Source organism: Sycon ciliatum, chromosome 8, assembly GCF_964019385.1.
Source record: "Sycon ciliatum chromosome 8, ocSycCili1.1, whole genome shotgun sequence".
In the NCBI taxonomy this organism is placed as follows: domain Eukaryota; kingdom Metazoa; phylum Porifera; class Calcarea; order Leucosolenida; family Sycettidae; genus Sycon; species Sycon ciliatum.
Window position 1 is genome coordinate 23780250 of NC_088650.1, and position 25060 is coordinate 23805309.

Below are 25060 nucleotides of genomic sequence, written 5' to 3' on the forward strand. Positions count from 1 at the left end.
CTTTGTTGATTCAGGCCCTCGAGCGGCCCGCGGCCTTCGGCCTTGGGCCGCTCTCGGGCCTGAATCAACAAAGCCCGAGAGCGTACCAACCTGAAACTCAGAAGCTGAACGTGAAGTTTCAACTCAAGCAAGGTGAAGTTTCAACTCAAGCAAGGTGAAGTTTCAACTCAAGCAAGGTGAAGTTTCAACTCAAGCAAGGTAAAGTTTCATCTCAAGCAAGGTGAAGTTTCAGGTTGGTACGCTCTCGGGCTTTGTTGATTCAGGCCCTCGAGCGGCCCGCGGCCTTCGGCCTTGGGCCGCTCTCGGGCCTGAATCAACAAAGCCCTCGAGCGTACCAACCTGAAACTCAGAAGCTGATCTCGGGCTTTGTTGATTCAGGCCCTCGAGCGGCCCGCGGCCTTCGGCCTTGGGCCGCTCTCGGGCCTGAATCAACAAAGCCCTCGAGCGTACCAACCTGAAACTCAGAAGCTGAGTCCTCCACGTCCCCGACCACCACCCCTAGAGGTTTCTTCCTTTTATACCTTCACTAGCAGCACCCCCGCCAGCGTTGCCTGGCCGAATGTGGCATGCGGGTGAAGCAAGTACATGAACAGCACACGTGCTCAGCACGTGGTGGTGGCCAGACCGCTGAAGTCCTGGTGAGGGAGGCCCGGAGGTTCTTCATCGTTGGAAGGAGAAGGAGGGACGTCTGTTACGCCTTCGGGAGGCTGGTCAGGGTTGTCCATCACCTGGTGGCGGATGAAGCGGCTCAAAAAATTCATAAACTTACGAACAAAAGTGCGATGCGCTCTTCACTGCAGATCAGATGCAGATTGCAGTCAGTGCAGATCTTTTGTATCCTTTTGTTGCAGATGTTTCTATTTGCAGAGAACGCGGTTCACGTGGTCCGCAGCGCTTGTGCGGCTGCTAGTGCTACCTAGATATACCTATGGCCTAGGCTATAGCCTAGGCTAGGTGGCTACATGATTCGCACGCTTCGCGCGCTCAGTGCTTCTGCGCGCGGCTGCTACTGCTACTCGTACTGATCGTGTCTGCTATAAGTATAAGCGCTACCACCGTACCTACACTGTTCGCACGCTTCGCGTGCTCAGCACGTTGTGGTGGCTACACGATTCGAACGCTTCGCGTGCTCAGTGCTTCTGTGGCTGCTTCCGCTAGCTACACGATTCGCACGCTTCGCGTGCTCAGTGCTTCTGCGGCCGCGCTAGCTACACTGTGCTACACTGTTCGCACGCTTCGCGTGCTCAGGGCAGCGCTTCAGCGTGACACAAAAACACACGTCACAGGTGCCTCTTCTTTATAAGGAGCGTGACACACACACACACACACAGACACACGTCACAGGTGCCTCTCTTTTATAAGTAAAGATGCCGGCGTGTTCAGTTTCACCTCCACACGGTCTCGGGACGTGCTGATTGGTCAAGGGCCTGAATGCCACCGCATGTATCAGACATGGACCGGATATCAGGCTTTTTCTTTCTCTCTTTCTCTCTCTCTCGAGTTGTTCCACCTCGATCAGGTAAGTCTCTCCACGTGCGAGTATACCCATCACGTGATCATTCATGTTCTCCTACGGTGCCATTCAAGCCCAAGGCCCGGCCTGAATGGCAGGGCATGATCAGAGGTTCATGCCCTGCCTGTGAGCGCTCTGATTGGCTCAAACCGTGGCAACGATCACGTGGCAAGTGTGAAATGCTGTTATCGCACCCCACGTGAGTGTTTCCATGGTTTGAGCCAATCAGCGGCCTTACTGAGCGTGCAATATTCCCCAGTACACCGCCAGCCAATGTGGATGCACTGCAGTGCGATATTGCACCCCGGCGAGTGAGCGTGCAAATAACCTATATTTGCACGACACTTATATTTGCACGCTCACTTCGAAGCGAGCGTGCAAATATAGGTTACTAGCAGCACCCCCGCCAGCGTTGCCTGGCCGAATGTGGCATGCGGGTGAAGCAAGTACATGAACAGCACACGTGCTCAGCACGTGGTGGTGGCCAGACCGCTGAAGTCCTGGTGAGGGAGGTTCTTCATCGTTGGAAGGAGAAGGAAGGACGTCTGTTACGCCTTCGGGAGGCTGGTCAGGGTTGTCCATCACCTGGTGGCGGATGAAGCGGCTCAAAAAATTCAAAAACTTACGAACAAAAGTGCGATGCGCTCTTCACTGCAGATCAGATGCAGAGTGCAGTCAGTGCAGATCTTTTGTATCCTTTTGTTGGAGTTGTTTCTATTTGCAGAGAACGGTTCACGTGGTCCGCAGCGCTTGTGCGGCTGCTAGTGCTACCTATGGCCTAGGCTAGGTGGCTACATGATTCGCACGCTTCGCGTGCTCAGTGCTTCTGCGCGCGGCTGCTACTGCTACTCGTACTGATCGTGTCTGCTATAGTATAAGCGCTACCACCGTAGAAATAAAAAATCCGAAGGAAATACGACAATTTTACTGCGTCTGTAGCTTGTGTTGTAGCGCACCCATGTTCTGAATTCCTGCTGGGTGGGTCAAGCCAGACTCTCTTCCCTGTTCCATCGCCTCTCCAAAAGTATATTCTGACATTGTTGAGATTTACAGATGAGAAATTGCACACCTGTCAAATCGTTTCTGATTCGAGCACCCGGGTCTACGTACCTATACTAGTAGGCTATTGTCCGCACGCTTCGCGTGCTCAGCAAGTGGTGGTGGCTACACGATTCGAACGCTTCCCGTGCTCAGTGCTGTGGCTGCTTCCGCTATAGCGCTAGCTACACGATTCGCACGCTTCGCGTGCTCAGTGCTTCTGCGGCCGCTAGCTACACTGAGTCTGTGCTACACTGTTCGCACGCTTCGCGTGCTCAGGGCAGCGCTGCTCCGCAGGCTTGTGGCTCAATGTAGCTGAACCATCGGACCTTATTTGTCAGCTTGGATCACGTGATCCATCCAGCTGCCGCGTGCGGCAAACAGCCCAAATAGCGCTAACTCTGGCCTGCGAGCGTTTGCTGCGACTAGCGCGCTAGCGCTCGTGACATACACAAACGCGCTAGCCAGAATGCTTTGACTTTGATGGCTTTCAGCTTCTATTTTTTTGAAAAGTAGCGCGCTCAGACCAGCTCGCTCACTCTTTTCCTCTTCCATTTTTTAGGGCAATTGTTTTGTTTGATAGACGAAGCTTAGGGTCTCTTTGGGTTTGCAACCCTTACCCTCCTGGAAAAAATCATAGTTGCTAGACTGCGACACTTCAGACCAGGTACTATTAGAGCCGCTAATGGACGACGAGCTATTTTCCGCTATCCGGAGCTCAAGCATTTGAGCCGCTAAATGGACGAGACTCCTGGGGTAAAGGATGCAGAGAATGAGGAGAAAACACTCGTATGGAGCAGGGAGTAGGTATTGTACTACTTCCTGGTATGGAGCACTGAGAAGCGGTAAGTCTTAGGGCAATTCTTAGCCAGTAATTACTTTCTCGCCATAATTATGTTCTCGTTTTTCGTGTCTTCTGTAATGCCAGTACACTAGCAGTACGTCTACACTGTAGGCGAGAGTCCATAAGCCAGAGTGTGCAGCTCTCCATCTATGCAGCATAAACAAATTAATGACAAATTTCCTTTGCCTAAGGGCTGGGTTCCACTGCCGCTCCGCCGCACATCATCCACGGCATGGAACGTCATCATCACGAGCTGGTCTAGCGAGGCCGCGGCTCATCACCAGCTTTCGCTTCGCTGCTTGATACAAAAAAATGCAAGCCGCGGTCACGGCTTGCATTGTTTCCCGCACTTAATTGTTTTATTCGGGGGGAATTTTAATTTGTTGCACAGGCCAGAACACGAGGATTTTTTTGGATTTCACGCGCGCGCAGGCAGGCTAAATGTCATCAAAAAACGTCGAGCACGATCGCGGTACCGTGAATGGCGAGTGTCACTGGAAGCGCGCCGCTCTGCTGCATGCAGCCAAGTACCGTGGAGCAGCGAAGCTGCGGAGCCGCAGTGGAACCCGGCCCTAACCAAACTTATAGCAATTTGAAAATGTTTGACAATTTTTCATAAAAAAACTTGACAACATTGTTCTTCTGTAGAGTGCCGCTGGCAACTCCATCGATGAACTCCATCAATGAGCGCAGGGATAAAGTTTAGAAGCCCTTCGAGCGAGAACGTGTTTTCAAAAAGGAAGCACAAATATGCCGCGTAACTTCCCCTCTAGTATGGCCCCATCTTGGGTAAGGATGAGTGTTCCCTCATGTTTACAAGTTATCCGTTTTGTCCAACACTAACGGTTATATGCAGAATACTGCTGAGTCAAAAATGTGCAACAATTAGCACAAAAACTGACTGATGAGATCTGACATTCAACGACCTGATGCTTAGCTGCATCACGTTTATATCCGTAAGTGTTGGACAAAACGGATAACTCGTAAACTGATGGTCCTCTATTTCAATTTTTATCCTTGCCTCTCCATCCGAGTTCCCTCGTGTGTGTAGCTATTATTATTTTTTTGGTGACAGTCAATTTTTTCTTCAGACTTTTCCCGTTTGTGGCTTTCCCTCAAACTAGTCAATATTTTTAAAAAAACTTTCAAGATGTTTGTAATGAGCCTGAAGTGTGTCCTTTTTATGAGTATTATCGCATTTTTGTCTCAGAGGAAACTGTTTACCTATTTTTATTTACTTATTTTTTTGCCCAGGGTCTACATTCTACATTTATTTTACTTAGACTAGGGTTAGCTGTCCGTTTACCAGTACTCATCCACACATATGTGCACATAGGGTCTACACAGAACTCTATCAGTAGATATTTTGTGTATAGGGGGTTGTCTATCCACCGAGATAGCGCTATATACTCCCATACTGTGTGTTCTCTGGTAGCTATGTCCCTTGGAGACCATATGACTGTGCCAGTGTGGTGACCGAGGTCGGGCGTGTCTGCACTGGCATCGTCAACTTGCCTACTGCTACGTGCTCCCCAGTGCTCCATCTGTGTCCTGTAATTTGTTTGGGGAGGGGGGGGGGCAATACCGGTACTTCAGGTGCAGGGGGCAAGGGGGGAATGGGGTGGGGGGACATCATGCCCCCAATGAACCTCTCCAGGCGTTGTTCTGGAGTAGACTAACCATAGGCGGAGTGTACACATGCAGCACATAGTTTGGGAGCTAGAACGCGATCGGACTCAGGCATATTCAAAGGCAGTCTATTGTGATAGTAGTCCTGGACGGATCTCACTATGATGATATAGGTCGTGCCCAGCATCACAATGTCAAACATTATAAATGACTGTTTTTTTGCCTGAGGGGCTAGATGAGCATGCGGCTAGACTGCCAATGGCAACCAACAGGCTCAAGGCTGTGTTGAGACTTCGTGTGAGCGACCCGAGTCAATTGTTTACTCGCCATGACTAGGCATCGCATTGAGCATCGTATGCCCACTAATATATGTCACTGTTCTTAGTCGCGCCGGGGGCACATGCCCGTTTTCAGGAGACTTCTCAAAACACGTAAGCCCTGGGTCCTGAAGGTTAGGCCTATTGTTAATCTAAATAGTCCTGGCTACTATCCCGCTGAGTTCACTGACTTTCTACTGAACCCGTATGTATGTGAGGAAAGTACTGTTCTGACCTCAACTGCGGATTTCATCAACTTGGTAGAAGGTTTGCCTGTGCGGGAAGATCATTTATAATTGAGTATAGATGTGACCAACCTTTACTACACCAACATCCCCAACGAGCTCGGTTGTCGTGGTATATCACACACAGGTGTACAAGGTGGATGCCCCTCGCCCTTCGTACATGGTTATTAACAGCAGTGACATCCTTGATGTCAGTCATTCGGAAGAAAAATGAGTTCGTGTATGGTAACGATGTGTTTCGGCAGATCCAAGGGACTGCCATGGGTTCGCCTGCAGCAGTGGTCTATGCCGACATTGTTATGCTGTATTTGGAGAAGCGGTACGTTTTGCCGATTTTAGAGGGGGAGGGTTTTGAGGTTCAGGTTTATAGACGCTTTATCATTGCATGGTTGCGAAGGTCAAGTTCAGCGCACTTTAGATAGGATTAATAAGTGTTCGACCCTCAAGTTTTCTCATGAACTGGCACATTATGGCATTGATTTCCTGGACACCATAGTTTTCCGTAGTAAGGGATACATGGCGGTGAAGCCTTATTTCAAGTTCACCAATCGTTTCCTGTATCTGCTTGCCGGTAGTAACCACCCCTGTAGTATGGGCAAAGGTATGTTCACTGGGGAGTTGATCCGTATCCGTCGGTCTTCGACCCTTGACCACCACTACGAAGCTGCTGCCGAGCGGCCGAAGCAGGCTTTCCGGGCCCGTGTATACAAGCGCTCCATCTTTCATCTTTCAGACCCGTACACTAGGAATGGATGCGCAGGGAAGGTATGTTGGTCAAATTGGCATGGGTTTGGGTTATTTCTGTAGTTGTATACAGTGCTCCTCATTGTATTTACCTGAGCCCGGCCTGCTGTCCTTCGCCCGTTGGTCTTGAGGTCCAGGTGTAATACCCCTACCATACAGTCCGGTGGCCAGCGCGGTTGTTGTTACACGGTGGAACATCGGCAAGAGGTTGCTTGCTCGTTTGCCTCATGCTCAGTGTCCTCAGGGAGTTAGTATTTTCCTCCTGTTTGGATTTTGCAGTGTCTATGGTGTCGGTAATTGAGTTTTTGTTCTGTATGCTTTTCTGTGGTGTGTGGCTGTTGTTCACAAATCTTTATTTGACTTGCTTCCTGGTGTGGTGTACCTTTTTATTTTATTTTGGTGTTGGTCTGGCTGTAGAGTTCTAGCATCCGTAGCTGCCTCAGGGGGTGCCACTTCTCCCATCAGCGTCGACTAGTCCGCCGGTACGTGGTGCTATATTACGTTTAGTTGTCTGTTCCATCCTGTACGGGCTGTGTCCTGCTGACCACACAGTCTGGGTCTCCATACTTTGCATGTTCTCATCGTGTGTAGTGTTCACACGTACATATATGGACTGTCACACCCATATGTTGTACATGTGGCTGCACGTGTTGTCTCTTTGTCGTACCTGCTGCTGTATTTGTGTCTCTGTGCTGCTGACCCGTACATGCTGCTGCGCTGCTTTGTTGTATTGCTGACACGTGCACCTTTTTGTGCTGATATGATATCGAGTACGCCACTTTTTGTGCTGATGAGGGCACCACTTTCCGATATCATGTTTCCTTTCGCCATGTCAGTTGTCAGTTCTCCCGTCGTCTCCTGAAGTGTAGTAATGAATAGCTCTCTCTCTAGCTCTAGAGAAAAACCACTTGACTAGTCCGTTTGATGTGTGGCGTGGCGAGGGTAGAGTAGAGGCAGCTCGTTCTCCAACCGAGACGACATTTGGCGCCCAACGTGGGGCTCAAACCCACGACCCTGAGATTAAGAGTCTCATGCTCTACCGACACATATATGCACGCGGCACCGTTTGTGCTCCTATCCATTTACATATGCTGCTTTCCACACCTGTGCTGACAGTCGGTACGCACCGACTCTGTACGCATGCACGCACACCATTACATTCTGTTGGCATCATATTAGTGAGGTTTTGCATTCCGAAATTCGGCAAAAGATTCGGCACACGGGAGCGAGGTCGAAAATGCACACGAAGATGCGGCATGTTTGTTCGGAAAAAGCTCACTTTGCCGAACATAATTTTCGGATGAATTTTCTTGTGGAAGAGCGCTAGCGCGTGATTTATTCAAAGAGGTTTCGTATCTTGGCATGGCTTCGCAGGCGTCTTTGACGACATCAGCATCGTCAGCTACCTCTGATTGCTCCTCTCCACTGCCTGTCTACTCTCTTTCGCCTGGAGTGTCCTCACCGTCATCTGTGTGGCTGAAAAGACTATGGCGATACCCATAAAATTTGACTTGGCCATGGAGTTGGTTTTTCTGAGGCGACTGAGGAGGCAGGTTTGGCCCTCGACTCTTTGGGCGCGATCAAAGTTTGTCGGAATCAGCAAGAAAAGGAGCACGGGACAGGACATTGCTGATGCTGGGGCTCACGAAATCAAAACACATCATTTTCGACTTGCAAAACAAACGTCGGTGCGAAAATTCGACATTTTGATGTTCGACAAATGACCAAAGAACGCCGAGCCGAAATTCTGAATGCAAAACCTCACTATTGCGGAGCTTTCCGGAGCTCCGAGTTAGTTGTTGTTTGGAATACAGCAAGAGAACAACATTACATTGGCGCTGCGAGCAAACGCCTGATTCTCGCCATGTCCCTACTGTCACTACCGCCTCCGGAGCCATTCCCGATCTACAGCAGTCTCTACGACGCTGCTGCCCATTTTCCTGCCTGGGAACGGTGTTTCCAACTCTATGTCGCAGCAGCCGGCATCTCGGATTACACTCGCCAGAGAGACACTTTCCAGTATGTGGCCGGCAAGGACATCCAGCAGCTCGTCCCTACGTTAGCCAACACTGGCAACGATCTCGACGGCCTCATAACCGCCGCCGCCGACTACTTTCAGTCGAAGCAGAGCCCCAGCATGGCCCGCTTCCACTTCCGGCAGGTCACCCAGCAGCCTGGCGAAACGTTAGACACGTTTTATACTCGTTTGCTGGCATCGGCAACGACCTGCAGCTTCGCCGACGATGCCCAGATGAACGTGGCTCTCTGTGATCAAATTGTGGCAGGATGCACGTCCGATCCACTCCGCAGAAAACTGCTGGAGACTGCGTCCCTTGATCTCGCCAAGGCGCTCAAGGCCGCCAGAGCATTTGAAGCGTCAGTGGAACAGACGGCGGCGTTCCGGCGCACACAAGACTCGATCAATGCCCTCCGTCATCAGCCCCTGTTCTACAAAAGGACACAGCCGCCTCCTGCTACTGTTTCAACTCCGTCGCGTCGACCGATGCAGTCTTCGCCACATCCAGCTGCAAACTCGTACCACCAGCCACCTGCCCCAGTCGCCACTCGCGCTCCAGGCCAGCGGGAATCCAACACATCGCTCTGCTACCGCTGTGGAGAGCCAGGCCACCCTGAGTCATGTCGCTACGCAGTTTTGCACTGTAAACGTCTGCCCGTGGGCGTATCGTCCGCATCCGAGATCCTACAGCGCACACTGGACGCCATGGCTCGCTGGCCTCGACGGTGTGAAAAACGTCCACGACAACATCTTCAACTTTGGTAAGAGCGTCGAAGAGCACAACCGACGACTCGCCGCCTGCCTCCAGCGGCTCCAAGATCACAACGTTACACTCAACCGAGCCAAATGTCACGAATGTCACATCATCAAGCCTCGGCTCAAGTTCATGGCTAGCGTCTACTCCGACAAGGGCATCCGCGCCTCTCCCAGCCACCAGCAGTCTGTGGCTACATTCTCTACGCCATCTTGCGTCAGCGACATACAGAGTTTCCTGGGTCTCAACAACTTCCTCCGCCGTTACATTCGTAACATGGCCGATCTCACCACGCCACTCCCTGCTCTCACTTAGAAAGGTACTGTTTGGCGTTGAACTGATGTTGAGCAGCGATCATTTGATGCACTGAAGAAGGCCATCGCCGAAGACTGCATGCTGCAATACTTTGACCGCAAGCGATACACATCACTGTATGTCGACGCATCGCCCACCGGCCTCGGCGCAATCCTGTGTCAACGCCAAGACAACGGCCATGATGCACCTGTAGCATTCGCCAGCCGTGCACTCTCCGGCGTCGAGCAGCAATATTCTCAAACTGAACGGGAAGCATTGGGTGTCAAGTTTGGCTGCCTTCGCTTTCACCACTACTTGACAAGGTGATCCACAGTTCACCGTTGTCACCGACCACAAGCCGCTCCTGCAACTCATGGCCGTCGGATCGAGACCTCCGCCACGAATTGAGCGCATGGTCCTCCGCCTGCAGGATCTCAGCTTCCAGCTCCAGTACAAGCCTGGCCCAGAAAACCCGGCCAACGTCGTCAGTCGCAATCCGCAGCCTCATTCCGACTTGCCAAACATCGGCGCACAGGAAGACACTGCGTACATACATGCCCTAGCTACAGCAGCTAAGCCGAATGCGTTGGCTCTGAAGGAGATTGCGGACGCCACCACCGCAGACACCACGCTGCAAGCCATCCTTTCCTCTCTGCAATCTGGCCGCTGGGATTCCAACCACACCACGGTCCGCCCTAACTTTGCCCTCCGCCATGAACTGTCTGAGAGTGACGGTCTACTACTCCGCAACGACCGTCTCGTCATTCCCACGGCCCTACAACGGCTTACCCTGCAGCTTACACATGCGGGCCACCAAGATATTGTCCGCACCAAGCAACGGCTCAACAGCAAGGTTTGGTGGCCCAACATGGCTACTGAAGCCGAAGCACTCTGCCGGCAATGTATTCCGTGCCAAGCAACTCTCTCAACGACACCGCTACGTCCGGGAGTCCGTGCCCACACCACCGTCCACCAAGCCGTGGCAACGAGTCTTCGTCGATTTGTATGGACCCATGCCAAACGGTCAGCACCTGCTTGCCACTATCGACCAGTTGACTCGCTACCCGGTCATCAACGTGTTCAGCACGACACCCACTACGGCCGGTGTTGTTAAAGCTCTGCGCTCTACATTATCCATGTTCGGCTTGCCCGAAGAGCTAGTCTCGGACAACAGTCCTCAGTTCCGTTCTTCGGCTTTTGCTGATTTCCTCGCGCAACACGCTATCCAGCACCGCCACACCCCTCCTTTGTGGCCACAAGCAAACGGAGCAGTCGTGTGCCTTAACCGTACCGTTGGCAAAGTTCTGCGAACTGCCAAACTAGCTGGCGAAGACATCAATGTTGCATTAGACCAATGGCTCCTAGCGTACCGCACCACGCCACACCCTGCCACTCACGAGGCACCGGCAACACTCATGTTTGGTCGCCCCATCCGCGACAGCATACCCTGCATTACGGCAGCCGCACCAGACTTGCCTTCAGCTGCCCACCGTGACCAGCAATTCCGCCAATCCCAGTGCGACGCTGCCAATGCCACCCGCCGGTCAAACGCCCCCATCCTCACTCCTGGTCGCAATGAGCAGGCACAGAAGCTCTCACCACAGTGGGATCCCAACCCCTGGACCGTGGACCAGATCTCTGGGTCTACGGTGACGATCTCCAACTCAGCAACTGGCCAAAGATCGACTCGCCATAATTATGTCGTTCGTCAAGCCCGTAATTGTTGTCACACCGCCAGCCCATCACCCTCTACCAGCTGAAAGTTCTGCCACCACACCTTACAAAATTACAACAAAATCACTTGCAAGAAGTCCTTTCACTTTGACTACTGCTCGTTGCGTGACATCACTCCTCACCAAAGGACTTCCTGGGGATCACAATCCTAAACAGACAAATGTACGAATACCGCAACTGACTCTGTTGTTCTGCACGCCACGATCAACACACGACTGCGTGCAAGACACAGCTGATCATCAGCGCTGTACTCTTCCCTGAGCACGTTACCCTGTCGCTGCAGCCTGCGACGAACATTCCATAGTTCCACCAACTTGATGGCTTGATGTTCCCATTGACGTCGACCATGCGGTGTTGCCATTGACGACCTTCAACTTCAGGTCCTTGCCGTGGTCCGCACCATTCAAGAGATGGGCCACATTTGGTGTACTTTCACCCAGTTGGTCACTTATTTTAACCTTGCCGACTTTCCACTGCCGGACTGTTGCTTCAACAACTGGCCGAGAGCACATACGCATATCATCACTCTTCCTTGCAAACATCATTTCCGTCTCCACCACGTCCTTATCAGCCCGATCCATGCCTGACACCCCCAAGGCACTGTCCACTGTGCCGCCGGGCTGGTGGAGCGACGGACCGATTCTCCAGTGACGGTCGTCGTCCACAAGGCTGTTGGAGTGCGCATCCAAGATGTGCTAGAGCTGTGTCGTGCAATGCTATCGCATGAGCTGATTGTTTAGTAACTGGTGGTGTTAGTGGACAGTATAGCGTAACTTGTAGTTCCTTGGTCTTTCTCTTTTGTATAAACAAACTAGTAAGCTAACGATAAACTAGCTACACTGAGACAATTCGACTGGCACAAGTTACAACAAAATCACATGCAAAAAGTCCTTTCACTTTTACTACTGCTCGTTGTGTGACAACCACCATCATCAGTGTGCGCATTGCGCCTGGTTTGGTGCATGCCTGGTGGAATATGACATAGCGGCTGATGCAGTGGGCACGTCAGGTAACACCTAACGCATTGAAAATGACTCAACTATGACTTGGTTCGATTGCAACAAACCTAATGATAGTGGTACCGAAACATTCGGGTAACCGGAGTAAGTGCCAATTGATATTTTTGGCTCCAGTCAGTCAAGTGATTCAATTGCAATACAATTATATACGTACGGTGGAACTCACTTAGTACGTACCCGGGTAAGACATACACCTGCATAACACAGTCCTCTTTTGTCGCACGGATTTTCCTCTCATAAGCGCATATTCAGATGTGTACGGATACGACTGCTTCCTTCTGTTCATGTGATTCATTGTCGCTGTGTTACTGTATGCAGATCTCACTCAGCTCTGCTCTCCGAGCATTCTGCTTCCAACACGACTTCCCGAAAGGTATGTATGGTGGCTAATAAATTAATGCGAGCGTCTTTACAGATTCCAGTGCTCTCATGCCTTTTGGAAGTTCCGTTTGTAAGTCAAATGGAACATGGTTTGTGGTCAATACTTCAGCAGTAGTGGTGCGAGAATATTCGGGTGTCAAATTGCTCGGAATTGATGTATGATAACGGAGAATATACCAACATGTGAATCACTTGGAGATATGGTTTGCCAGGTTCTGTTCACACTCACTAGGCTAGACCCTCTCGAATATTGTACAACAGTTTTGGCCCAGGAGTGGTAAAGGGCACGGGGCAAGCTATGTCGGGACCTGCTGTAAAGTCCGCCATACACGAGCTGTACGTCTTATCGGATGGGATTTACCCCTGATATTGCTGATAATGAATGGCCCAGTTTCATTGTACTGCTGTCCGCGATATTATATCCTTAGTGGCATTGTTAACTTCTCATTGCTTGTGGGGACGCATGGATCATACGTCCATCCAACACCTGCCAATCGGAACCCACTGACAACGCTGTCGGTTGGGTTGGACCACAATCGGTTGGTTTTTGAGTCCAAGATGCCGCCTAGGTAGCACACAGCATTGCTAATCTGATTTTAAATTAGCTGCGCAAATCCTGGCATACTGCCCGTAAATGCATCTAACTCCCAGGGTACTTATGAGTTTTTAGGTCTATGTGGTACTTGTGTCGCATTGGCAGCCACTGTTCCGTTCTGTATTTTCTGGTGTATGTGTCGTTGAATCTCCACAGAAAATGTGCTCGCGCATTAGAAGGAGGTGAAAGATGCACCTGCAGGAGAATACATGCTTGATGCTGGCAAGTCAACAGAGGCGAGTACTGATAATGTTCCAGATTGTGGTAGGATCACATAAGCAAAATTGACACTGGGAGGCACGGCGGTGGGTCAGCTCATGGCCAGCGCCAGCTCCAGTGGATATCACGTGCATCCAGTTCTAGTACTATAGTATGACTGCTACAAAGTAGTGTGGCCCAAATAGAACTCGGGTCAGGTGCCGAAGAACTGGGGGGGGGGGGCATGTGTCAATGAATGGTAATAACTCCGGAAATCATGCTGGTGTATCGAGGGCGTGGGCCAATGAAGTGCTGGATTGATGGTGGACGACTGTACTGCAATCTTGGCTGGTCCCACTATCGCAGAGACAGCACTTCCTGGTGCAACCACCCTATCCTGCAATCTATATAATAATTATTATAAGAGATTTGTGTGAACGATTTTAGCATGATGCAAGTCAGCTTATTGTGCTGGGGGCCTGGCTACATGTCACTATAGCTTTTTATAGACTCGATCACCGCATTACGCTGCCTTGCGTTGACTTGATTGAGCACTCTTTTTGGTTAGTGTCAAAGGTATATGTAATATGTGTCTGCCTTCGTGCAAAGCTCTCTTTGTGCATGTCTTGCAGATAGCTCGCTGACTTTGATGCTTTGAGCCATTTTCAAATTGCTTTTTTGTTCATTTCATATAGACCGTATTGCCATTTGTTTAACCTCCCGCTCTGAGCTCCACTGATGGGACCTAAAAAGGCTGAAACAGCTGTCTGGAGATTGAGCGTCAGTATTATGGATTTAGAATACACGATCTGGGGACAGCACTAGTACTGTCTAGCTGTTTCGTCCTTTGTGGACTCATCAGCGAATCACGGAGAAATAACTCTTAAAGGGGAAGTTAAGGCAAAAATTAAAATTTCACCAGTTGTAGTCTTCGGGGTGCTGAGTCGAATGGTCGTGGTCCGAGGAAGCTGAGACGCTCCCTTCCTACTTGAATCCCAATCGAACTCGCGCACTTCCACCGAAACTGGGTGACTGCGCCCTACTAGATGGGGATTTGTATGCAAAATGTCACTAAAAGCGCCATTTCGTTCTTATAAAAGCATGGATGACCGCGATTGGCCCATATGTTGTAGTCTTTTGGACGCTGAGTCGATTGGTTGTGGTCCGAAAAGGCTGCGATGCAGCGTTCCTCCTTTATTCCCAATCGAACATGGTTGAACAAGCGGTCACGTGCTCCTGCGTACACCAGTCACCTGGTCACCGTGCCTGCAGGGTACAACTTACTAGCCTGTTTGACCTTTTTTGGGTGCAGTCCTGTCACTCGAGTTGAACCTTGGTGTGAAAGTTGTCGCCTACTGGCGTGGTGACCAGGTGATTTGGGCACCCAGGAGCACGTGACCGCTTGTTCAACCATGTTCAATTGGGAATAAAGGAGGAACGCTGCATCGCAGCCTTTTCGGACCAAAACCAGTCGACTCAGCGTCCAAAAGACTACAACATATGGGCCAATCGCGGTCATCCGTGCTTTTATAAGAACGAAATGGCGCTTTTAGTGACATTTTGCATACATTTTGCATACAAATCCCCATCTAGTAGGACGCAGTCACCCAGTTTCGGTGGAAGTGCGCGAGTTCGATTGGGATTCGAGTAGGAAGGGAGCGTCTCAGCTTTCTCGGACCAAGACCATTCGACTCAGCACCCCGAAGACTACAACTGGTGAAATTTTAATTTTTGCCTTAACTTCCCCTTTAACTAAGGATGAACCTAGCAGCCATGAAAATAGATAAATAATGCCTCCAAGCCAGAATTCAAGGCTACATGTGTAGGCCCGAATGTGCCTTGCCCGAGTGCTGAAACTGATAAGTCATTGAGATACGCATAGAACATCTGGCAAAGGAACTACTAAAGCCCCCACAAGCACGGTATTCTACTTCAACAAGGAAGAATTTTGAAAGCATGCACAGCCCTACATGTATAATGTTGGTATAGGTAAGCCTTGTTTGATAAATAATAACATGACAAGGCGGGGGACGCACTGTGTTAAAAAACAGTGCTCCTGATACACTAGTGTGTCCTCGGCTTTGTCATATGCTGTCAACCGATCAACACATACAACGTTGCATGCAAAACGGCTGCAGCCTCGAAGTACGGAGTGCTATTTTGGAAAATGCTAGATATACAGCCTGTACTTATACAGGTGTTCTATCAACTAGTGCCATTATGACAACGGTAGCTGAATGATACATGTACATAAACCCGGGGTCATCATTGCAAGAACTCTGGGTCTAAGCCCGAAGTAACATTCAACTACATGACTGTATACACCATCATGTATACACCATCTTCGTAGTAACTGAGTCTACCCCTCACCCACTACTGCCACTGTGACCACAATTGCGCACAAACAGAGGACCTTAGAGGACCTACTTCTAACTACAGTGCTGGCCAAAGAAATCCAACCTTATGAATAAAATTGCACCGGGCGCTACGCAGCCCTAGTAGTAAACATACTGGACCGGTCTGTGCTCTCGAACGCGGCGCTACTTTATTATCGAGGTTGGATTTCTCTGGCCAGCACTGTACAAAATACACACATGCACACACACAACACTGCTAGGCTTTCCACCACACTAGGTTTTGAAACCGAAGAGTGGCAAAATTCAGGGCCAGACTAGAAAATCTGGGGAGACCTGATGGTTTTTTTAAAGCAAAACACAGCCAACACTCTGCAGCCTCACAGCCTCAGGCAGGTTTTCCCGAGTGCACAAAATTAAAAGTTGTTGAGGCACCACGAATACAGTCGAGCGTCACAGAACGTGGGACCCAGGAATGTACGTGTATACCTCTAGGAACACCACAGCCAATAACGTTTTAAAAAGAAACGCAGTGTCAATAGACTCAAGTCTCTGCTTTTCTGGAATACAGATTCTGCTACACACGTATTGCTCACTGTCCAGTGGGATGTGCATCTAAGAAAGTGGTACAAGAAGTCAAGGAACTAAGCCTAAGGCCAGATTGCTGAAAGGTTTTGTATAACTGACGAGCCTGACCCCTTGGAAACAACAGCCGTGGATGCGTGGCTCTACTGTAATACATGTACAGGTACACAAACAATTTGAATGCAGAAATAACAACAACAAACAGGGAGAGGTGTAGGAAAATATACTCGGCCCCTAGTGAATTTGCTTGTGTATTAGCTTGAAAACTTTGGGTACACTTGTTGAGAGACCTAACTGCATGCAGCTAAAATATGGAGTGCCGTTGTCACCGACGACTTTTCCAGTAAAGTTGCGGCTAACATCTTCTCAGGTATTCCCGGGTCTTCGCTAAGGCCGTAAGGGTGAATGATATCATGTGCGTCTTCTATTGCTGATGTCGCTACACTCGATGGTGGTGCTGATGTACTGATTGTGGTGGAAGATATTGAGATGCCGTATGTCTCGAACCTTTTCGCCAAGTCTCCGCGGCCATCGCGCAAGAGGGTCGGGAGCACCACAACTGCAACGCCACAGATCCAAGGATCGATTCTCGGACAAAACATTCTTCAGATTGCCAAAGGTCCCCAGTGCTTGGCAATACTGGCCTGTACAGCATGAACACACCACACATACGCCCACACACCATGCACCATGTAAACGCCCGTTGCAGGAGAAGCACGCAAATCTGAAAATGAATTGGATGTGCACCCACAGATTTTCTCGTATAGGAACAATAGCTGATCTGAATCTGAATAAAACAGATCAAGACTAGTGCCAGATAACAGTCTAATACGCACAAGGCAACTGGCGCAGCCATGTGAATCTCGAGCAAAATGGACAAACATGTCCCCAATTATCAGCAAACGGGTGTGCGTTACAGGATTGGCCTGGCAACTTCAAACAGGCACAATCCACTAACGTGGTGCCCCGTCAACTTCAACGGGAACACACCGATACAAACACAGCCCCACAACAGCAAAACGGGAACGCCGTTACAAATATGGTGCCCTGGCAACTTAACGGGAACGCACCAACACAAGCTGGCCTGGCACCTTCAAACAGGCACAACTGACAAAACACGGCATGCGGCAACAGCAAATGGGTAGGTACACCGTTACAAGAACAGTCCATCGCACCAAAATGCTGCTGCCACAACAGTATAGCAGCAGCACGCCAGACATGCATACATGGCATTCCCAAAAGCAGATACCTGGAGTCAAATTCATCCATCACACTGTTTGTTAGGGCTGAATTTTACAGTGACAATAGCAAATCCCACCTAAGGCACATGTGATGAGATCTGTACACCAACTACCGTAAAAGTCCGTAAATAAGTACGTATTTACTTTCGAATTTAGTGACCACACCCGTACTAACTTTCGGGCCGGTACTGACTTTCGGGCACGAACTAACTTTCGGACTTGACTTGTGTGTAGTGGGGAAGTCATTTTCATGTCGGCGTACATGCTACGTGCTGCATGTGCGCATCGTACCGGTACTTATTTCGGGCAGTATGTTTATCGGGCTTGACTTGACTTCAACATACAGAGCCAAAAGAATGAAGGGGGTATAGTCACAGAATCAATGCACATTAGTAGAGCATAAGAACTCACTTGCGCTCATACCCTGTCACGTAGAGATGCTACTCTACGTGTACTGTTCCGATGTCCATTGGGGTGGTATGCCGGCCACTTGCCAGATGTAGAGCTTTTAAGCCGTACTTTGCCACCGTCTGCTTGCCGTATCACCACCTCACTTGCAACTCTGGATTCCAGGACTGTCGCTCCAACAATGGGCATGGAGCGGGAGCTAACCTGATAACAGTTGAGAGCGTGACAGAGTACCTTATTTAAATAAGGCCGAGTAAGGTGGATCCCTTTGGCAAAAGTGAACACAGGCTTGGTGCTACAGGCATGGGCTGTCATGTACCGGAATAGCCAATACCGGGCATGTTTCGTCGACAGTAGATGGAACTGCGACGGCTCCACCGTATTTGGCCGCGTCTTAGTGACCTTCAGGCGCAACGTGACCAAGTCAGGTGCGAGACTCCCAGCCTCCCACACAAATACTCTTTGGCTGTCAAACGAGTGAATACTAGTAGATGATGCTAAATACTCGCTGGCAAACAATAAGCCATACAAGGCCAGTAGTATACTTGCCCACAGCATAGCCTGATCTACAATATGACTGATTGGATCATTGTAAGTATTGCCGAAAATGTATTGCCGAAAATGGATTAAGTCGTCCACTAAATAATAATAATATTCGCGGGATCCGCGTCGGCATCGCTTGAATGTTCAGAAACACACAAACTAGCCTTCGCATCCGCAGGCCACCACTATGCCTGTTAACCTTAGTGGCGAATGCAGACCTCACAAGTGAGTCAGGGGAGAGGAGGTTAGTCTCTCAACCAATCGACCCCCACTAAAAGCTCTTTGAAACTCGGATGTTGAGCCAATATGGCAATAATAAAATTAATGTAGAAAGGAAAAGGACGTATGGATATGAGTGTAGAGTAACTGTCACTATATACTAAATACAGTCAGAAAGTGCAACAACCAGGCACTAAAACATTTGACGATCCGACTCCTGGCTTCAACACATCTCCGTAGTGTTAAGGAGAGACCAAAGAGGGAAAGGTAATACTGGTTTCGTCATCGTCCAGTAACAATCAACATTTCTTGTTCTTGTGGGACTGTAGCTTCAACTACTAGCTTGTGCTCATTTTCGTTGCGCTTACCTTCCCCTCTTTGGTCTCTCCTTTTAACCTTGAACCTTCCAAGTTGGAAGGCTGTTGGTTAGCGCTACGGAGATGTGTTGAAGCTAGGAGTCAGGTCGTCGAATGTCTCAGCACTCTGTCAGTTTTGTGCCTAGTTGTTGCATTTTTTTACTGTAGTAGCTAGTTACAGTGGTGGACAGTTACTCTTAACTCGTATCCATATGTCCTTTTCCTTTCTAATAAAAGCTCTATCCGCAAATATGCCGAGGCGGCTTGCCGTCTCTCCCTCTATGCCATGCAACACAACTGTTGAGCGAGCAGCTTTTAGGCCAGCCCCATTGCACAACAGGTAATAGGCTACTAATAGCGTAACGCAGCTAGGTAAACACGAATCGATGAAAGAGGCAGACTTCTTAGAACAAAGAGACTAGTTGTGAAGGACACAACATTTTCAGCAGTCAGCAGTAGGAGAAATTGCTCTTAATTATGCAGCAATACTAGGCTTACACGTTTGTGTCATGCGTTCTGAGACGGAGTCCTTGACTAGCTCGTCACTGGCCGCACTCAGAGCAGCAGTCGTCACTACACATGGGTTGGGAAGCAATGGACAAAATTAACACTTGCCATGCACACATGCACTGCTTACCAACTAAGTTAATATGTCATACTGTACTGCAGCAAGCAAGGAACTGGCAATACCTGCACCAGGCCTATCTACTGTGACCCATGCCATTGTGAATGAGAAGAGGCAGCATTTGACAGTATGAGCGGTGTGATGAACGGGAATGCATAATACAAGCCAGTCGAGCATTGGTGCATGTACTTACGGACGCAAGTTGGCTGCACACCGCTCCACTGGCCGTTGATTTCACAAGTACGCACGGCCGAGCCCATAAGGACATAGGGAGATGTGCACACAAACGTGGTCGTGTTGCTGAACATCAAGCCGTTCACGGTCATTGAGCCCAGTGCCGGTGGTGACAGGACCTGGCAGTCGGTTTGACCTGCACAAGCACAGAGCACAGAAGCACAGGCATTCAGTGCATGCATGTTTGGCCTAGGGGTGAAACGAGTGCCAAAATTGAGGACTCGAGTACTCTTTGAAAAAACGAGCGAGGTAGACAATCATAGAGTTCTGGCAGGACTTTATGGCTGAATCAAGGCCGAGTGCATACGGCCAAGGGTGCAGGCCAAGGTGCGTAGCGCCGAGGCCTGCGCCCGCGGCCGTGCGCACGAGGCCTTGATGAAGGCGGAAAGTCCTGCCAGAACTCTATGATCGTGTTTCAGGTTTCCACTTACATCCTTTGAGCCGCGTAGACGGTATAACTATAATCGCGATACCACATAGGGGTGGAGGTTGGGGACGTGGTGGCTAGACCTGTTGCCTTTTTTCTTTGCTCAATGCTCAAGAACAAGTAGGTTAGTCGGGGACGTGGTGGCTACACTATCACTCCAATGCTGACACGCGATGATCTTATCAATTTTCGCTTACATCAGTACATGAAGGCCTCGTACGCGCCTTGGCCAGCGCCCGGGCCTGCCTGGCCGTACGCTCATCGGAGTCATGGTCATGTTTTCACTGGCATTCTTTGAAACTGTATATAAGCGCGATACCACCTAGGGGTGGAGGTCGGGGACGTGGTGGCTGGATCTATCGCTTTTTAGAAGAAGTAGTTGCAGAATTGCCAAAGCTCATGCGTACGGCCGCGGGCGCAGGCCTCGGCGCTACGCGCCTTGGCCTGCGCCCTTGGCCTTGATTCATGGTCAGGTTTCACTTGCGAACTGTATATAAGCGCGACACCACCTAGGGGTGGAGGTCGGGGACGTGGTGGACGGATCTCTTGCCATTTTTTCCAATTATTTACTCCTCAGGTTAAGTCGTCCTTTGATGCCCGTACTCGTAGACTGTATATAAGCAGGTCGGGGACGTGGTGGCCAGATCTCTTGCCATTTTTCCCTTGGCCTCGAAGAAGAAGAATGTTTTGAATTGTTTTCAGGTTGTAGCTGTTTAGTTTTGTCACTCCTTTACTGACACGCGTACAAACCTGTTGTCAACATCGCCATTAGCTTGTAGAATACTGGATTGCTTACTACATGTAGCCACCTTTGCTACCTTACATCATAGTACTTGTATGTTTATTACATCAATGAACAGAACTGAGCATGAGGTCATGTCTACAGGCATGCCCAATCTACATGATTGTAGACCTGGTTTCAACCATGTACATGACTGTACTTACTCTACTCTCCTCCAAAGCCAAGGACGGCAAGGTCCTGAGATGAACTGAGATGGCAACAGAAAACTGACGCAGACCCCTGACTGTAGAGCTAGGCTGACAGCGTACGGGCCTTTATCGGCTCATCAAGGCCACCGCGGGAACGTCGCTCATTGGCTACAACCATGGAAACGGCACTGTAAAAACCTGAATATTCGAGCGAGTACGAGTATTTTACTGACAACATAAAACAATGTACTGCACACACTCTCGTAACACTGAACGTATTACACCTGATACACATGTAGTCTTGCATGCAGCCTAGTGCAGGAAATAGTCTGAACTACGTCTTTTGTTGGTAAGTAGGGACAAGTAATAATTTCACACTTGCATGGGTTATCAGTACTGGTCAGAGTAACAGACGTGCTTGATGTACAAGCATACAGTACACTGTGCATAAGATACTTTGAGTATTTTGCGAAGCGAGTCCTCACTCCTTTCGAATTTTCGAGCAAGCGCTCGAGTATTCGATATACTCGTTTCATCCCTAAAACGTTTGCGTATGTGTGCGTGGCACAGACGTTGGTTTTGAATACATTGTAGTACACGCATTGTGTAAAGGAAATTGATGCGAAGACTGCCTCAACATGGCCATGCAAAGTAATAAAATAAATACAGCAGTGAATAGCGGTCAACAGTAGCTCCACATTTTGCTTGTAATAGAAGTCATTAGCGTCAGAGCAAGAAGAGGGACAAGACGAGTCAAGGGACAATCCGGAGGACGCAATACCATACGACCAACTGTTTGTTTCTACCAGCGTTATTGTACCGTCGACACAGCTCTGACGACGATATACTGGGCGAATGCCGCGGGGCCTCCCAGCGTGTCAGCGGCAGTGGGTGATGGGCAGATAACAAGGTAGCTTGCGGACAACATCGGTGGCATGAAGCCTAGTGACTGCCAAGCGTCTTGGCGCGACGGGCGAGCAGTACAGTGTCATGCCCCAGGGGCTGCTGTGGCTGTCGACGTCGGCGGGTCGTGAGGTGCGTTCGCAGGCCTTCATGGCGCTCGGACAACTGCAATACTAGTACACAGACTCTCACTACTAGCTACATAGTACTCTGATTCTGGCACGTTATTTCTGCATTGAATAGTGATTGATTTTCCGCGCTGAATATCCGACGCTGCATGCATGTCCAATGCGCGTCAACAGTACTTCACACTTTCCTTTTCCCGCGTTATCACCTCAGCTATGCCAGTTTTGTATGTGGAAACCCCCTATATAATAGCAGTTTGGTCTATATTTTTAATCATTCAATATCTACCTTCACTGATGAGCTATGTATTAGCGAAACAGCTGTCTGAAGGAGTTTATCAATATCGTCTACGGAAGTGTCCTCGCAATGGTGATGGTTGTGTGCAGGAGGGTCTAGTCGGCTAAAGAGCGCAGTGTGGTGGTGGAGGTGACTCAACATTTTCTTCAATGGCCGAGAGCTCTGTCGCACCCTGTAATAATAATAGAAGTCATGGTACTACTATCAGTGCTGCTGCTGGTGCTTACCTGGAGCTGGTGTGACCTTGCCTGGGCAGTACTGTGCATCAGAGCCATCAGCACAGTCGTACCAAACACCGTCGCAGCGCTGTGATGGCAGGATACAGCCACTGGAACGCAGGCAGGGCGGGTAGCCAGACTGGCACTGCAGTTGAATGGCTGGATACACGTACCCATACACACAACACACAAAGCAGTCAAGAGATGAAGAAAGTGTCTGCTCGGCACATCTTTTGTACAGTCAAGAGATATTAGCATATTTGGAGGAGGTCGTAGCCTAAAACAGGCTCGACAAAAGTTACCGGCTTATGCCAACAACTCAGTGTTCTGGTAGAGTAGACGGTTCGATACCGGAACGCCTTGACATCCAAATTTGTATAGACCCAAACCGATCATCAGCGTTGATTTTTCACTCGAAATATGTTTGTGGAAGGAAACTGGCACGTTGAAGTTTGCTCTGGGGCCAGAGTCAATCGAACTGAGCCACTCCTTTGTGTTGACCCATTGCCTCCAAGTTGCCCAATTTTTCGCTTCAAAAAAGTTCAAATCAGAGGTGGCTCCAAACCGGACACGTTTTAGAGTGCACGTCAAATTCACTCTGGGTCTGAAATTAGGTAATTGCTATCGCTCCACGACGGCCAGTACAGAGTACAAAAAGCCTTGTGTGTGCTTCCATTAGTTTTGATTGGTATGCGGTGCTTTATTGGCAAGAGGCGAGCCGCTGTTTACCTGCGACAAGAAGTTGATTTTTCGAAAGTCGTAAAACTCAAGTCGCAGTGCGAAGCAACACGTCAAAAACTCACCTGCTTGGTATGGCGCGTCTGGTCATCGCAGAGCCATGAAATTTTGGCTCGGAGTATAACACATCGTAGTCTCACTGTGACATATGTTTTCTAATCAAAATACCAAGAGAGAAAGTGAATATTGAGTCCGTTCCGGTTTGCAACCTGTGTCCTATTTGAAACCGTCGTCTCTACCCGGTGAAACACCCTAACCATACACCTACAAGTATAACATATATCCTAAGGACTCAGGCTGAGATGCCCGACTGGTCCTGGGTCCTGTGATAAGCACGATCATCATTTGTGATGATGAAAAGTGGCAGGTAACACCCAGACTATTACATGCTCTGTAAATAGGAAAGATCAACGCCACCAGAATCTGCCTTCCTACAAGCCTGAAGCTTCTCTACACAAGAGGGATATATTGGCTCTCTTGAAATTCAACTTACGATTACATGAGGCAGCTGCCCCACTCCAGGAACCGTCAATCTGGCAGATGCGCACAATGCTTCCCTGCATGTTGTATCCGGAATTTCAGCCGAAGACGACGCTGCCTCCAGCAGAATAGTTTGTGCCCTGGGAGTAGCCGTTGGTCGGTTTAGCTAGCGGTGTGCACACACCGGCTGTACACGTCACAGGCACGTACACACACACGCACGTACACACACACGCACACACACACACACACACACACACCTTGACCTTGATACACAAGGATTCTTCATTATTTGCCACGTTTGAGCTGAGCTGCGATCATCGCGCTTTGTTGCAGTGTGCTAAAAAAACAAGAACAAAAAACGGCCAAAAAAGTGGGGCGGCTGAGGCCGCCCCAGCCACCCCAGCTGTGCCGGCCTTGCATGCCTGGTGCACGGTCTGAAAGATGAAAGATGGAGCTCTTGTATACACGGGCCCGGAAAGTCTGCTTCGCCTGCTCGGCAGCAGCTTCGTAGTGGTGGTCAAGGGTCGAAGACCGACGGATACGGATCAACTCCCCAGTGATCACACCTTTACCCATACTACGGGGGTGGTTACTACCGGCAAGCAGATACAGGAAACGATTGGTGACCTTGAAATGAGGCTTCACCGCCATGTATCCCTTACTACGGAAAACTGTGGTGTCCAGGAAATCAATGCCATCATGTGCCAGTTCATGCGCAAACTCGAGGGCCGAACACGTATTAATCCTGTCTAAAGCGCGCTGAACTTGACCTTCGCAACCATGCAATGAAACAAAAATGTCACTGATAAAGCGTCTATAAACCTGAACCTCTAAACCCTCCCCCTCTAAGATCGGCAAAATGTACCGATTCTCCAAATACAGCATAACAATGTCGGCATAGACATCTGCTGCAGGCAAACCCATGGCAGTCCCTTGGATTTGCGGAAACAAATCGTTATCGTACACGAACCCGTTAGTCTTCCGAATGACTGACATCAAGGAAGTCACTGCTGTTGTTAACCGTGTACGAAGGGCCGGGGGCATCCACCTT

General features: G+C 49.6%; 3 protein-coding genes across 10 annotated transcripts in view; 2 read left to right on the forward strand and 1 right to left on the reverse strand.

Annotated features, from left to right (window-relative positions):
* Positions 1–14094, forward strand: part of LOC135822414 (uncharacterized) — a 140092-nt gene extending 125998 nt beyond the window's left edge. The window contains exons 1-4 of one of the 3 annotated variants that reach the window (XR_010554481.1): positions 2874–3396; positions 6748–6812; positions 12467–12521; positions 13281–14094. Coding sequence is in view for 1 of the 3 variants with exons in the window: in XM_065335179.1 (XP_065191251.1) it covers positions 6178–6351; positions 6748–6812; positions 12467–12521; positions 13281–13310 (324 nt within the window). In the remaining 2 variants the exon portion in view is untranslated. Of the gene's footprint in view, positions 3397–5669; positions 5906–6171; positions 6352–6747; positions 6813–12466; positions 12522–13280 lie in introns of those variants that run through there. The other 2 variants (XR_010554480.1, XM_065335179.1) reach the window with 2 other exon arrangements.
* The window catches only part of LOC135822417 (uncharacterized), a 173901-nt gene that overhangs the window by 94355 nt on the left and 54486 nt on the right, over positions 1–25060 (forward strand). The window lies entirely within an intron of this gene.
* Positions 16661–25060, reverse strand: part of LOC135822415 (sushi, von Willebrand factor type A, EGF and pentraxin domain-containing protein 1-like) — a 20171-nt gene continuing 11771 nt past the window's right edge. For 4 of the 6 annotated variants that reach the window (XM_065335184.1, XM_065335182.1, XM_065335185.1 and 1 more), the window contains 5 exons: positions 24020–24193; positions 22798–22947; positions 19847–20023; positions 19527–19601; positions 16661–16905 (listed from right to left, as the gene is read on the reverse strand). In XM_065335184.1, the coding sequence (XP_065191256.1) occupies positions 16673–16905; positions 19527–19601; positions 19847–20023; positions 22798–22947; positions 24020–24089 (705 nt within the window). In that variant the 5' untranslated portion in view covers positions 24090–24193 and the 3' untranslated portion in view covers positions 16661–16672. Of the gene's footprint in view, positions 16906–17913; positions 18115–19526; positions 19602–19846; positions 20024–22797; positions 22948–24019; positions 24194–25060 lie in introns of those variants that run through there. The other 2 variants (XR_010554482.1, XM_065335186.1) reach the window with 2 other exon arrangements.